The following is a 15,380-nucleotide window of genomic DNA, read 5'->3' on the forward strand; positions in this document are numbered from 1 at the left end:
GTATTAGTCCACTTAACAGTTACAACACCCTTATTCAAGTAGATGTCATTATCATGCTATTAGCCCCATTTGACAGATAAGAAAACTGAGGCTTTTGAATGTATCTTAGGGTGCCTCCAGCAGTTCAAAATAATCAAACTCAAACCAGCTTAAACAATAATGAAATGCATTTTTGTACAAAATAGAATGCCCAGAAGTAGGCAAACCTTCAATATTGATGGATTTACTGGCCCAATAGTGCCATCAGGGAAGCAGGTTCTCTCTGATGTGCCATTTATCAATTCATCTGTGGCTTGTTCTCCCCATGGACATAAGGTGGCTGCCACCAGAAACTGGGCTGCCATTCTTATTTACTTATATTTGACATGCATGAGAGAGAACCTTCTCCCCAGTGCGTGGATCATGTGTACTTCCTGTGCTGGGTACTGCCTGTTGTATTTCAGCTTCATTCTTGCCCTTCTCTCCTCTCGACCATTTTGCTGAGAGCCTAGCACCCAGCTTCCCATTAGATAATGTCATAATGGGAGGCACTGCCAGGAGGTTGGAAGATGAGAGGAAGGGAGAAGACTTCTTTGTTTCCTGGCTTCTGGTGGTGTCTTGGGAGGTGGCTGGTGAGCCCAGTCCTTGGATCCAGTTGGGAGATTTGACTTCTCCACTGGCAGCAGCAGCCATAGACACTGTGGGGGCTTTCCTGACACAGTGATCTTGGGCTCTGTGTAATCCCATTTTCCCCTTTGCTTCTCTAGTCCAGGAGAGCTACAATCTTGTGGTAAACTTACTGTCTCCTTTTTACTCCTTCTACCATTCAACAGCCTTGTAGCTAATTTTACTAGTTTAAACAGTATTAAATTCCCCTACTTTAGATACTTATAGTGGTTTTGTTTTCTGTGTTAGACACTGTAATACTTCAATTAGATTAGATCAATTTACATCAGATGTGCCCTCCTGGACAAAAAAAAAAAATCTTCATATTCCCTGAATGCAATTTAGACCATTCTGGACCCACTTCCCTGGAACGGTTTCGTCTAAGTCACATGGAATGCATGGAGAAGAGGCAGATACCTAAATAAAGTCTTGTTGCCACTTGCAGCACTACAGTATATGGTGTAGTACAAGGTCGAGTATCTAGAGCTGGGACTGGAACCCAAGTGTGTTTGCTGCCAGTCTATGCCACAGTGTCTACCTGCACATGTCTGGAAGGCGGATTGGGTCACGAGGTCTGGTAGCGCAAGCCCTAGGTGTTGAGGTGGTTAGATCTCACAAGCTGGCGTTTCACTAAGGATGTAGGAGTTACAGACAAAATCTACTTTTATTAATTCCCTCCCCCCCTCTGGACTGCCCAATTTTTGTCTTGTGTGTGTGTGCAAGCTCAACGCTCTTCATCATCAACTCGTGCAGGAGCTTGCAGACCTGTCATCAGCAGCAACAGTTTCTCCACTGCCATTAAAGTTACGCTGAACAAAAGATACATTGCTCGATAATGCTCAGATTCTTTATTTTGCTACATGACATAGTATTGATCAAGTCCAGGGTTGGCCACAGTCACATCGACTTTTTTCAGTGTTCCTGCTAATTTACTGCAGAATCAAAACTGAAGATATAGCATTTGGCTGCAATTACAATCTGTCACTTAATATTTTTCTTTTCCAATATTGAACAGACTTAGTGTATCTTCTGCTGTGTTTAAAGACATTCTAAATCAAGGACAGAATCCAGAGTATTTTTCACAGAACTATTCTTAGTGGTGAATTCTGGATTTCAAGGGCTACCCACATAAGACTATCTCCCACATACCCCTCCAACAAATTTCTTCATTAGATTTCTTTTCTTTGTCTTCCCTCCCTCCCTTTCTCCTTTTCTCCCTCTCTCCCTTCCTCCCACCCTTCCTTACTTCCTTCTCACTAGAATTCCTAAGTGGTTACATGAAATTTAAATAGCTTATCACATAAGTTTTACTTATTTCCTGAAGAGCATCTCATTGTATATGCACTGTATAACTGCTGAAGTCATTCATTTGAGGGTGGGATCTGGGAAGAGGTGAAGGTGTAAAGAGCAAATCCTATCACGGGGTGTTACAGTAACAGCTGATGAACTTTATACAACACCCTCAGGCAGAACAATTCACTTTTCTGTTCTCCCATGGCAGCGAACATTCTCTTAGACTTTCTAATTCTGATCTAGAGGGTTGTAGGGGTGATAAAGAGTATAAACAAGGAGCAATTTCAAAGAGGCCCAGTTTGTATCTCCTCCACAGAAATGAACATGGTGGTGTTTTTATGTACGGGGCAGAAGCAAGGGAGATGAGGTGCCACAGAGGCGTGAATAGTATGGCTGGGATATTTCTGGGCCATTGGAGTCACCAAGATCATTGGGGCTGATTCAGGTCCTAACTAGCCAGGACAGTGTCCTAGGGCCCAGAAGCTTCCAAGGCGTATGGACCTCAACTCCAGCACATGCATGGGTGCTTTAAGGTGATCCCATCTAAGCAAAAATCATCTATGGGTCACTCAATTCTTATGGCCTGCAGCACCAGGGAAGGTGTGCCGTTACTTAAGAACCTGTCTTACTAGCCAGGTTAACAACACATCTCAAGTCCAGAGCATGTTGCAAAACATTTCTTTGTTTTTTGGAGGGGTTCATGTCAGGCCAAGTTGAGTCAGCCTTAGACAGGTGCCTGGAAATCTCTTTTTCTCTTGTCTCCCACTCTTATCCTGCCCTTCTCCTGGGGAAGCTGCTTCCATCCTCCAGGTGCCCACAACAGGTAAGTCCGGGTAGGATTGTGACAGTAGATTTTTACAGCCCTTTCTGGGTGTCTTCTTAGGTGTTTAGACACTTTAGAGAAGCACATTTACAAGACACATATCTATGATGCTTGTTATGATCAAATACCTGCTTCCTATAAGAGGTGAGAGTGGGGAGGAACAAGGTGGGAAAAGGGAAGGGGAACCCTCATCTTGCCCATGTCATAGAGGTCCCTAGGCTAAGACCTTGGGCAGCTCCGGGGCAACATCTAGTTGTTTTGAGACCCACAGGGAGGATACTGAGAAGATGAAAGATGCATGAAGTCTAACTCTGAGTGGGGGATGAGGCACGATGTTAGTGGGAGTGTATGTGTGGTCCACACTGTGGGCAGTTGTATGTGATTGTAGTGACACAGCTCCCTCCACCTACCCATTTGTGCATCTTTTAGTTGCTGGAAGCAGCTATGCTCTTATCTATAGTGAGTATCCTTTCTGCTTTTTAAAATGCTTGGGTTTTCTTTCTATGAATTTCCATTAATGTGCATCTTTAGGAAGAGAAAGATTCTGCTTTATTCATATGGAGTCATTTGTACAATATAAACTGAAGTTCAGAGCCTTTTATGAGGTACATAAATATGACCAGAGGCTGAAAAACATTGGGAGCATCCACTAAATGTAATATGTTATTTTTCGTGGCAGCAATATTATTTTAAATACAAATTCTATGGAGAGTGAATATAAGAATTTATTAGTTAACACCTATAAATCCATTTAAGCTGCTCAGATAAATGGATAATCTAAATAGTTATGGTTAGAAAGGCTGACATGGGTTTGAGCTTGGCAACATAAAACCTTCATCCGTTGGCCTTTTCCCACAGCATTCTGCAGGCAAACACTGGCTCATTTGAAGTTCTGACCTTCAAGATTTCAAAAGCAGGAGCTGAGATGCAGAAGGCGTATGTCTCTTGAAATGTGTTTCTTTTTAGTCTGACGCTCAAAAGAAAAAATATGGTGATTAATTTGATGGTCATGCACGCAAAAGTATACTTTTCCCTGTGAGGCAGTACAATCATGAGGGTTGGGAGTGCAGGCTCTGGAGCCAGACTTCCTGGGTTCACATCCCTCTCCTGACACTTGCCAGCTGTGTGGTCTTCAGCAGGTCACTTAACCTCTCCATGCTTCAATTTTCATCCTTCGATAGCTTGGATATCTGGATGGCAGTGTGCCAAATCACATGCCTTTCCTACCAAACACCTTGTTAATTAAGAGTGCTTAACATGTGCGAAGTACTTAAGCAATGCTTTCTTAATTGGTCAGCATTCTCTTTTGAAAACTGGCGCTAACCACTCTGCCTCGCAGCAAGATTTCCTGGAAAGCCATTGGAAGGTTACGGAATGGAAATAAAGCAGGAGGGCCCAGTCGGGGCCAGGAGTTGAGGATGCTGTCGAGGCAAGCAGCAGTAGCCATGCCTAGGTCACTCTTGGGACTGTTGAGGCGCTCAGATTGCCTGTGCAACGGGGATGCATCTGACTTCCGAACATTCCTTCTGTTCTGTCAACTCCCAAGATTCAGAGTCCTGGAGACAAGGATATTTAGCTAAGTTTCTGGCATAGCTCTTCCTGTCCTCCTCCCCACACTGTATCAGGAGTGGGTAAAAGATATATCTGATCCCCTTGGTTTCCGTAACAGGAGGTGGCAAGGGAAAGTAGGCACTGGGATCTGTCTTCTTGCCAAGATTACATAAAATGGAGAATTCCATCCGTAGGAACATGTGGTGCTTAGAGTGGAGGTGTGTGGATTCTGGGCAGTCAAAAAAAAAAAATCACAAATCTTTGCTAAACTTGTATAAGACTTCAAATCTCTCTCAATAGCCCCACGAGCAGTGTTGTGCTGGTTAATGTAACAACTGCCTCCCTGGTCCTGATTTGTAGCATTTGTCCATTTTCTCAAGGCAAACCCACTCATCATGGCTAATTTCAAGCTACCAACATGACAGCACTGAACACAGCTGGGAAGAGATGCGCAGTAACATACCACTATGCAGCATCTTCACCACACAGCTACAACAGATGTGAATAACCTCAAGTGCATAGACAGCAGTGAAATGTAGTACTGAGGTTGGTGCAAAAGCAATCACGGTTTTTGCTTTTAATGGCAAAAACCGTGATTGCCTTTGTACCAACCTAATAAAATAATTAGAAAGTGATGAGTTTGGAGTATTAATTACCTTTGTTGTCAACATAATTGTAGGTTTATATAATTTAACTTTTAATAATAGCTGGAATTTAAAAATTTGTTTACAAAATTTAACAGTCGGCTCCTGTGAGTCATTATGAGCCAGCTCCAGCATACCACTGCCTATGAAGTGGATCAATATAATGTAACTGAGAGAGAGACAAAGAGAAAATGAAAGAAAGATTCTCACTTACACACTAAGATGCTTGATGGAGAGGCCTAGGACCTGGAAATTTTGTACAGTAGCTTGTAGCATTGGGGGCCCTTCGTAATAGAATAATAACAGTATCTGACATTTATATAGCAAAACACATTTTTATTTAACATTTGCTCATTTTTGAGCCTCACAACAAATCCAAGGGAAAGAGAAGCAAGGCATGTTACAGATGAGGGGACTGAGAGTCACTGAGCAAAAGTGACCCCTGACAGGTAGAGCTGACACTAGTATCCGGTCCATGAGACTGGCAGTTCACAGACTGTTTTCATACCACCCTGTCTCTTTGAACCGCTGTCATCCCTGGAGCAGCCACTTATTACAACCTGGGATGTTGTCAGGCCTCATCCCCAGAATTCAGTCCAGGAGGCAATTCCGCATCTTCATAAATAAAGAATAAAATAAAGTTAGGCCTACAAATGGGCAATGATAACTGGCTGTATTAATAGCTGTCATAGCCGACTCCAAGATGAGCCCCAGTGATCCTTACACCTTGGCGTTCGTGTCCTTGGACTCCTACCCTGAATAGGGCTGACCTGTGTGACCAGTAGGATATTGCAGAAGTGATGGCACGTGACTTCTGAAGCTGGCGGTAAAGAGCACTGCAGCCTCTGCTTTGTTTTCCTTCATCACTTGTTCTGGGGGAATCCCGCAGCTGTGTTGGAAGCACCCATGGAAGGGAACTGAGGCCTCCCACCAACAACCAGCCGTACCTGGCAAGCAGTGAGTGAGCCACCCTGGAAGTGGATCCTCCACCTCCACACAAGCATTCAGCTGAAGGCAGACCTGGCTGACATCCGAACGGAGCCTCATGAGTAACCCCACACCAGAATCACCCAGCCAGTGCTCCCACATTTCGGACCCACAGAAACTGTGAGAGATGATCAATGTTTATGTTGTTCGAAGCCACTAAATTTGGGGGTAATTTGTTCTGCAGTAATAGATACACTGAACAGCTTTCAAAGCTGCGCGATATGGGCTTTGGGTCACGTCAACCAGATACAGAAAGGCTTTAGGGACTCAAGAAACACTTTGAGTAAACTTGTTTCCCTCTTTTCACCAAATAAACTGAATTTGAGGCCAATATTTGAAAGCTTTGTGCTATATAACTTCTGAAATACTTTGTATTCTTAATGCGTTTCCAAATGACCTGTTGTCCAGAGAAAAGTACACTCAACACTGAATGCATCTGCTACTCGGAAAAGCAAGACAGCTCGAACTGGAATTCACTCAGACATCTCATAGCAGGAAATCATCTCATAGCCTTTCAGACCCCATCTTCACTGTCACCTTTCATTCTTTTGGGTCTCTGGGCCATGACATGCCCTGTCCTTTCGGAAAGCGTAACGGAGGGATATAACGAAATAAATTAATTGGGAAGGCAGGGGGCTAGGGACCCTACTGGATGTTGGGGGTGGAACTTTTAAATCATTTGCAAAACACCAGTCCCGACCTCCCCTGGGAGACTGAGCTGTTACCTCTTCTGGCGGCCCTGCCCGCGGAAGTTCGCTCCTAGGGAAGTCGCTCGCGTCCTCAAGAGCACCTGAGAGGATCTCGGCGAAGCGGAAGGCTCTGGTGCCAGCTGGGAGAGTCTGCGCCGGATTTCCTCAGCTCCTTGGCGCGTTTCCTCGGAGCCGGGGGAGGCAAAGCACGGACCCCGGAGTCGGCGCCCATAGCCGGACGCCCTCGCGAGGGGCGGGAGTGCGGGGAGGTGGGTGTGCGGGCGGCGCGCTCGCCCTCCAGCTGCAGCCCGCGCCGAGCGCGCAGGGCCAGCGAGCGCCGGCGCCTCCAGCATGGAGTGGGAACTCAACTTGCTGCTCTACCTGGCGCTCTTCTTCTTCCTGCTTTTCTTACTTTTCCTCCTGCTCTTCGTGGTCATCAAGCAGCTGAAGAACTCCGTGGCCAACACGGCCGGGGCGCTCCAGCCCGGGCGCCTCTCGGTGCACCGCGAGCCTTGGGGCTTCTCCCGAGAGCAAGCGGTGTGACCCGAGTGCGGGCACTGGCGGGAGGGCACCGAGCTGCGCGGGCGCTGAGCTGGGTCTCCGCCTCGATTCTCCGTCCTCGCGGCCTCCCAGCTTCCAGGTGCGGGGCTCGGCGACTCTGACGGGTCCGTTCCGGCGTGAGGCGCAGGGACCCGCTTCTCCGCTCCTGTGGGAGGCCCGGGGCTTGCAGCGCCCTCGGGTGCCAGGGACGGTGGGTGTATGGGGTCTGGGCTGGCGATGTGCTCTTCGGAAGGGACCCTAAGCTGTTACAGGGCTGGGAGAGATGGCGAAAAGAGAATTCGCCCTTTGGAGCCGGAATGACTTTGACCAACTGCAAGCTCTTTTCTGTCCAGCTGCATTTTAGTTATACCCAAGGAGTGGAAAAGTAAATTATTCGGATAATGCAGTTTAGCCACTTTCGAACAAAATCGAATATCCTGAATATCCACATTTTTGAGAAAGACTGTGTGGGCTTTGGGACGGGTGGCAGGAGGAAACAGGGCGCACTTGAAGTATTTTAAATATTGCTTTAAATATTTTTGCGCTTTGCGAGATGGTAAATGGGGTTCGTCTGGTGGTGCTGGGGTGGGGCGTGGGGGAGAGAAGATTCAGTCGCCCATTTGGAGGGAGGAATCCCTTCCTCCCGGTGATCCTTACTCATATCCTAGCCACCAACCACGGTTAGTGCCTGCGGATTGCCGTGCAGGGTAGGTTTCCAATCTGGGACAGCGGATGGTGAACGTTACACTGAGAGTCATTTGGAAGATGCCTTAGGGTTGGCCGGTACGTGACATTTTGGGTGATGGCATGGAGGGCCGGCTAAAAGAGGTACTGTTTGCATAGTGTAGGGAAACAGGAAAAAGGACGGAGAGGCGGGTCTGTGGTTTCAGGTTAAATTACTAGAGCTTTTGCAGAAGACGGGCGGGCAGGAGCAAACTCGAGTACCAGTATGCCCTAAGTACCCTCTCGCTAATGTTAGCTTGGGAAATATCTTCATCCTTCAGTAGCTTTTCCCTAGATTTATGTCGTCTCTCTTTCTAGAGCCGAGCTGCTGCCCTTGACTGGTTCACAGAGGACCACAGCTGCAGTGACAGTTTGGGCCTGCAAAAAGACCGCTGGAACAACGGGAGATGGAAGCTTTCTGCAAATGGTAAGTTGGGATGACGCATGGTTTCACGATGGCCTTAGTTATGACTAAACTTCTAAAGATCCAGGGCCTAAAAACATGTTGGTTCAGGATGGGGGAAATGGGTACAAGGAAGGAAAGGGCACTCTCCCACTCAAATCTGGTGAGCTTCTACCAGGTCCACAAAGCCAAACTGACTCCTAACTCACTGCAAGAATCAGTGTCTTAGTAGAGGATTGTGGAAATTTGAATGCGATGTCAGGAGTGTTTGCACTTTTAATAATCATTCGGCTCTTTTGAAAAACAGTGCGGGGGTTCATGGGGTGAAATATGTGATGCAGATATACTCAATCTTCAGTAAGGGAAGATTTGGGTTTAGTCATGTCAGTGTGGGATAAGCTAAGTCATAACTATAGTATTGAAAATACTAATTTTAGACACAAAGACCATATAGAGAAGCTAAAAACAATGAAATACTAAAGTCTGCCTAAGTTGATAATATAAAAGTGAAGTGTAAGACAATTATTTTAATGCTTCAAAGGAAAAATAGTCTCAGGTGAATAATTTTGGCCCAAGACATCAGATAATTTCCGACTTTCTATTTCACTCTCCCCAAATAGGCCTGTTCTTAATGAAGTTAGTGGTTTACTCTAATTATTATGGTATGAGCAAATTCTCACCTCTTTGTCAGAGTTATGGTAAGACTTGATTTGAATTCCCAGTTTGAATTCCCTGAATTAACTGCAGTGATTCTGTATTGTGCTTTGAACAATAGTTCTCTAATTGGTTGATATCTCTGCAGTGGCATTTAGTTAAAGGGTTGTATGGTTAATATGGACATTGAAGATGAGTGTGGGAGTAATTAATTAGCAATTATAGTTGTTTGTAAGGATTGAAAACAATCATTTCACACTTTAGAATAACCAGAATGGAAATTATTTTAACCACATGCTTGGCTTCTTGAGTTTGCAATCCTTTAATCTTCCTAGCAGCACCACTGGTATCCATGAGTTTAACCTGCCCATCATTCTTCCTAGACAAGAGACTATTGAAAAGTCAGGGTGAGTAGTTTATTACCATCTCAGTATTAATCCAATCTCTCAGCTGGTTCTACTGACTCAGGTTCCTAAGAAAACAGAGGTGCCTTTCTATCTTGTATCCAGGGCCATTTTATTAACTCCTTGTAATCAAATTCATTAATGACCAAGTTCCCATTTATCCAGGCCACAATGAATATTTATTCCTATTACTCAACCTCTGCTTGGAACTTGACTCTAAGCTCTGGGAATTAAGGTAACTCACATTTGCTCTTAGATCTTGCTGCTGTTGATCTCCTGCCCTGCGCTTGCTTTGTTAGAGACTCTGCTTTTGAAACTTTGACACCTGTAGATGAGCTGTCTTTTGCTATTTATTTATTTATTTATTCAATCATCATTTTTCCAAGACCTGACATAGACTGATCTCCCAAATTAGAACTACTTTCAAACTCACAATTTTGGCCACCTTTATGCGTTTATGGCTTAGATCAAATACTCTGACACCCACGATGGTCTAGGTTCCAGGATTCTACATGTTGGCTACTCCATCCCCTGACCATCCCCGTTCTGAAAATCACTATGTGCCAAATCTATTTTTAAAGACTGTATAAATATGAGCTAGGCATTAAAGCACTTGAAAAGTCAAGAACATTTAAAATAACTGCTTATTATATAAATGTAACTTGATTATAGAAGATTCCTATGTTTTATTTTCAATAAAAAGGTTTTTAGTGATTCTTCGGCAATGTTAGAAGGTGACTTGAATTTCTTACATTATAAGGAAATGAGTCATAATTCTATTATGTAATATTTGTATTTTATTTCAAATGTTATTATTTCATCATTGTTTCTAAATTTCAGGTGTTCATAATGGCTTCAGATCTTATCAGGACAATCTTGGTTGTTGCACTAATTTCCAAACTTGTAAGTGCAATGGATCTGCAGTTCTACTTGGCAAGACAACCATTTTAAGTTGAATGAGAATGACATCACACTCACACCTGCAAAATCTAAAATGTCTAATAAAGTAGATTCCTATGTCTGAACTTCAATTTTAGGGCACAGCTGTAGATGCAGAACTGATGCCATCTGGTGCGATTCTACAGAATAAGAGAGAAAATTTACCCAGAGTGTGCCATGCACTGGCTTTTCTGGGAATGGCAAGGTGCCAGGATTTGTTTTTGGTTCGCTTGCAGGGGTGGAAACTTGGAACTAGGTGAGTAAAAAATATGAAATACTCTATTTTTAGTTTGACATTCTATATTTCCAATTTTGTCTATAGTTTCAAAATCAGTGCAATAGAGTTAAATTTTAAATGACCGAAATTTCAAAGTTTATAAATGGTTAAACTGTTTAGAATAGCGGGAAATGTTTGTTTTTTTTCTAAGTCACACTTACTAATCTAGAGACTGTTAGAATACTAAAGATACTAATGTAATGCATAAGGTATCTACACAGTGCTGTACTTTGTTTTTAATTTTTACAGCTACTGTGAGATATTTGTGCATATTTAAGCTAAATCCACAATTAAAACTCTAGGATCATTAGAATGTCACTGTCAGATGTCTGTGTCACATACAAGGGAAGGTTAAGAATTGAGTTGTAAATATTTGATGTAGTTTTTTTTTTGTTTGCTTGAATCAGTGAAATAAATTTCTCAGTCCTCCACTTTTTATTTTGTCTACACAAAATAAATAATGTTATGGGTTAATAATGATCTGATTAAGTATCTGAGTCATGAGCATCTTCCCATACAGGAAGCTGGATTATCAGAAGGGCATTTAGACCCAGTAATCAGAACCTAATAAGCATGCAGAAAAAGCTTTCTGATGGATTAAGGTTAAAAAAACCTTGTTATTTTCCTTAATAGTAGCCTCTTTATATAATGAGCCCAAACATTTCTGCCATTCTTGGTCTGTATAGATGGATCCTGAAGACATGGGTGGGTTTGAGCTAAAACCTTTATCTGCGACTTTTGTTTTATTAGTATGACTCTGAAGTTACTTGAATTTATTGAATAGGTACAGTTTCTTCAAGCAAGATGTCTTTTCCTTTCAGATGAAAAATCACACTTTCCTATTGGGAATCAAGATGAATTTTTATCTTGATAATGGAATAGGAAGTTCTAGACTGAAGAGCGGCGTAAATAAATTAGAGGGTTTGTTCTTTTCTCACAGAACAAGGAGATTAGAGGCAGGCAACTGCTGGTGCTGGTTCAGCAGCTCATGGGTGTCAGGCTTAATTAAGGTGGTTACTGAGGTTCCCTTGGCTTTTTCCTCCAGGTTCCAAGATGGTCCCCACAGCTCCCCACAAGAAGAAGGAGGAAGCCCACAGAGAAAATGGGGCATGCCAGTTCAAATCCACTTCCTTTTAAAGAGCTTCCTCAGCAGCCCAATAACTTTGGCCTTCATCTCACTGGCCAGAACTGTGTCATTGGCTACTGCTATCTGCAAGATTGTCTGAGAAATGTAGTTTTTGTAGCTGGATATATAACTGCCTTTGACAAAAATCCAGTTTCTCTTGATGAGGAAGAAGATGGTGGTGGATCTTGGGAGGACAACTAACATTTTATGCCCTGGCTATAAAATACAGTTGCAGAGGAGCATAAAGTTCAAAAAGATCAAAACTCTAGTTCTTTCACACTGTCAAAGCTCCAAGCAGCACTGCTCCCCTCTGACAGAGTGAGCAGAGTGAAGGCATGTCAGGTGTTCTCACAAAAGTCTTGACAGGACTGACCTCTCTCAGCCAATATCCTTGTCCCACATCAGGATTTTCTAGAGGGCCCTGGGTACCTGTGCACTTCCTTGGTGGCCATAACCTCTTTATGGAGGGTTGGTGTAGGATAAAGAATGTTCTATTACGCTGCTCCCTCATCTGCATCATTTCTCTCCTCTCTAATTTTCCTGTCAGTTATATTTTGGTGGAGTCTGGGTTTGTGTATTTGATTCCTATAAAAAGACCATCGCTTTCATGCATGGAGGAGGGGAATCTACGCAAAGAAAGGCTACCTTACTCCTTTCTGTGACTCCACCACCAGTCTAGGAATATCCTAGGAGAAGAGTTGCCTCTCAAAGCTGCTTCTATAAGCAGCCTACATCCTAGCTAAGCAAAGAAGAGACACTTCCCACATCCAGGGCTGTCTAAAAGAACTTTCTGTGATGACAGAAATGTTCTATATCTGCAGTGTCCAATATGGTAACCATTTAGGCACATGTGGCTAGTGAACACTTGAAATGTGGCTAGTGTGACTGAGGAAGGAAAATTTAAATTTTGTTTAATTGTAATTAATTTAAATTCAAATAGCCAAATGGGGCTACTAGCTATTGTGTTAGATAGCACGGTATACTTTATTCTCTTTCTTGTGTTGTAGAACCAGCTGGGAGAGGTGTGGGTCAGTCATGGGCTTGATGTCCCATGGTCGTCACTATTCTAGCTTGCCATTGAACTTGTCTCCCAGAGGAAAAGAGAGAATGGTATTTGGAATTAAATTCAAGATGTTAACTTGACATCTATATATTGCACATATTCCTGTATAGTGAATGGAATGGTCTCCTGGGAATAGTTCCTGTGATTGATTTTAGTGATAACTGATCATGAAGAAATGGCAGTACTGCTCCACTTCACCTTCCTAGTGACTATTATGTGTTCCTAGTCAGAGTGACTCAGCAGAGATTATTCTCTTGTGCAATTTATTCTGTGTCATTTTATTTTTGTAATATTGTGGCAGCTAAATGATTATTCTGTGTATGTTTTTCAAAATATTAGGTGGCTTATATTTTTTAAAAGGCTATGAAATAAAAATAAACTATATGTAACACAGTTTTTAATGTGGCTTTTTATTGGTGAGTTATTGTTACCAAACTTTGTTAACGGTCAATTAGAATGAGATTCATAGATAGAAATATTTATTTTTATATTAAATTTACTTTTTAATGGGCAAATTATATGCCAATTAATGTTATCTTCTTGAAATATTAAATGATTCTTCCATTATATTCAGAGTTTGGATAAAGTATGAGGGTTGTATAGTATTACTGGATTAATTCTTTTCTCATGTATCTGGTTGTTTCATCACACTGAACATCACTTGGACCTTATTTCTCTACAAATGCCCTGTTTTGGGTTGTTTGTCTTTTGTTATCGAGTTACAGGAATTCTTGATATCTTCTGGACACTAGTCCTTTATCAAATATATATGCTTTGCAAATATGTTCTCCCACTTTGTGGCTAGCCTATTCATTTTCTCAACAGTGTCTTCAAAAGATGTATTTTAAATTTTAAAGTTTAATTGATCTACTTTTTTCTTTTATGTTGATTGATTTTTCTGTCCTAGGAGACTTTTGCCTATACCCTGTCACCAAAAATATTCTCCTGTGTTTTCTTCTAAGCTAGAAACTTCATAGTTTTAACTTTTACTAGGTCTATTTTCCATACTAAATTAATTTTTGGCCAGGCACTGTGGCTCACGCCTGTAATCCCAGCATTTTGGGAGGCTGAAGCGGGTTGATCACCTGAGGTCAGGAGTTCAAGAACAGCCTGGCCAACATGGTGAAACCCTGTCTCTACTAAAAATACAAAAATTAGCCAGGTATGGTGGCGGGTGCCTGTAATCCCAGCTACTTGGGAGGCTGAGGTGGGAGAATCACTTGAACCCAAGAAGTCGAGGCTATAGTGAGCCGAGATCATGCCACTGCACTACGGTCTGAGCAACAAAGTGAGACTCCGTCTCAAAAAAATATATAATAATTTTTGTGTATGGTATGAGGTGAAGATTGAGGTTCTTTTTCCTCCCATATATAGACGATGTTTCTGTTTTTGTTTTTCTGTTGAAGAGATTTTCCCCATTGGATTACTTTGGCATCTTTGTCAAAAATCAAATAACCACGTAAGTGTGGATCTCTTTCTGGTTTCTCTGTTCTGTTCCATAGGGCCATCCTTATGTCATTCCCACAGTGTCTTGATTACTGTAAGTTTTATTGTAAGTCTTGGTATTCACCATAAAATATTATGCATTTGAACTTTTATAATCGCCCACTCTAAGGCTGAGTCTACACACTAAGAGGCTTGAGTAATTTTGTTGAAAATGGTTCAGATTCATTTAAAAAAATCCCACCCAATACCATGCTTCCTTTATTCCTGCTCCCAGATCCATGGAAAATCAGAGTCTACATCTGGTGTAGCTCTTGGTCAAGAGGGATGCCCTCATGTTTCAACCTATCATGATAAGCAAACTATATGCACATTGTTTTTACTTTGCTTTTAAAAAATTTAACCATTATTCTCTACTCATTTATTCAACAGATACCTATTGAGTATCTACCAGGTGCCAGACACAATTCTGGTTATTTAGGCTGTATTAGTGAACAATAACAAAACAAAGATACCTTCCCTATCACGGAGCTTACTTACGTTCTGCACATATAGTTGTCCCGTTTTTTTTGTTTGTTTTTGAGACGGAGTTTCACTCTTGTTGCCCAGGCTGGAGCGCAATAGTGCGCTCTCGGCTCACCACAACCTCTGCCTCCTGAGTTCAAGTGATTCTCCTGCCTCAGCCTCCTGAGTAGCTGGGATTACATGCATGCGCCACCACGCTTGGCTAATTTTGTGTTTTTAGTAGAGATGGGGTTTCACCATGTTGGTCAGGCTGGTCTTGAACTCCCAATCTCAGGTGATCCACCCGCCTTGGCCTCCCAAAGTGCTGGGATTACAGGTGTGAGCCACCGTGCCTGGCCAGTTGTCCCTTTTTAACTGCTCTGTAGTATTTCATGTGTAAAAAAAGCATAATTTATTTAACCAATTATTTGTTAATGGATATTTAGTTGTTTCCTGGCTTTTGCTATTACTGACAATAGTACATAATCCTTTGACGTAAATCTTTGATCAATATGTGCATCTAGCTCTATAGGATAAACTCCTAGCTGTGGACTATCTAGGTATGTACATTGTGTAAAAATTTGTTATAGAAACTTGAAACATATATAGAAATAGAGGGAATATTGCTTCAAAATTTATTCTCATTGATTATTTTAAATTTTTATTTATTTT

At 42.3% G+C, this 15,380-nt stretch overlaps 1 protein-coding gene and 1 long non-coding RNA gene across 6 annotated transcripts; one reads left to right on the forward strand and one right to left on the reverse strand.

The window, feature by feature from the left end:
• Positions 1–5,277: 5,277 nt before the first annotated feature.
• LOC115835962 lies at positions 5,278–6,798 on the reverse strand. Its single transcript, XR_004030940.1, has 2 exons — positions 6,669–6,798; positions 5,278–5,571 (listed from the first exon to the last, which is right to left on the reverse strand). It is a non-coding gene; the product is annotated as an uncharacterized LOC115835962 (long non-coding RNA).
• Positions 6,716–13,157, forward strand: TMEM155 (transmembrane protein 155). 5 transcript variants are annotated; one of them, XM_003271336.3, is made up of 6 exons: positions 6,904–7,272; positions 8,214–8,322; positions 9,288–9,359; positions 10,197–10,259; positions 10,394–10,551; positions 11,618–13,157. In XM_003271336.3, exons 4-6 carry the CDS (start codon positions 10,206–10,208, stop codon positions 11,796–11,798), a joined length of 393 nt encoding a protein of 130 aa, XP_003271384.2. In that variant the 5' UTR covers positions 6,904–7,272; positions 8,214–8,322; positions 9,288–9,359; positions 10,197–10,205; the 3' UTR covers positions 11,799–13,157. The 5 variants fall into 5 exon arrangements, with proteins under 5 accessions (XP_030671606.1, XP_030671607.1, XP_003271384.2 ...); XM_030815749.1 differs by having other exon boundaries at positions 6,925–7,272; positions 9,291–9,359; XM_030815746.1 differs by lacking the exon at positions 9,288–9,359 and having other exon boundaries at positions 6,716–7,272.
• The last annotated feature ends 2,223 nt before the right edge of the window (positions 13,158–15,380 follow it).

The sequence above is a fragment of the Nomascus leucogenys genome, chromosome 7b, assembly GCF_006542625.1.
Source record: "Nomascus leucogenys isolate Asia chromosome 7b, Asia_NLE_v1, whole genome shotgun sequence".
NCBI lineage: Eukaryota > Metazoa > Chordata > Mammalia > Primates > Hylobatidae > Nomascus > Nomascus leucogenys.

Bases quoted from the DNA above. Each gene is read 5' to 3' on its own strand.
- TMEM155 (XM_030815746.1), top strand. The intron at 10,260-10,393 runs GTAAGTGCAATG...CTTCAATTTTAG, and splicing joins TTGCACTAATTTCCAAACTT to GGCACAGCTGTAGATGCAGA. The intron at 10,552-11,617 runs GTGAGTAAAAAA...TTTTTCCTCCAG, and splicing joins GGGTGGAAACTTGGAACTAG to GTTCCAAGATGGTCCCCACA.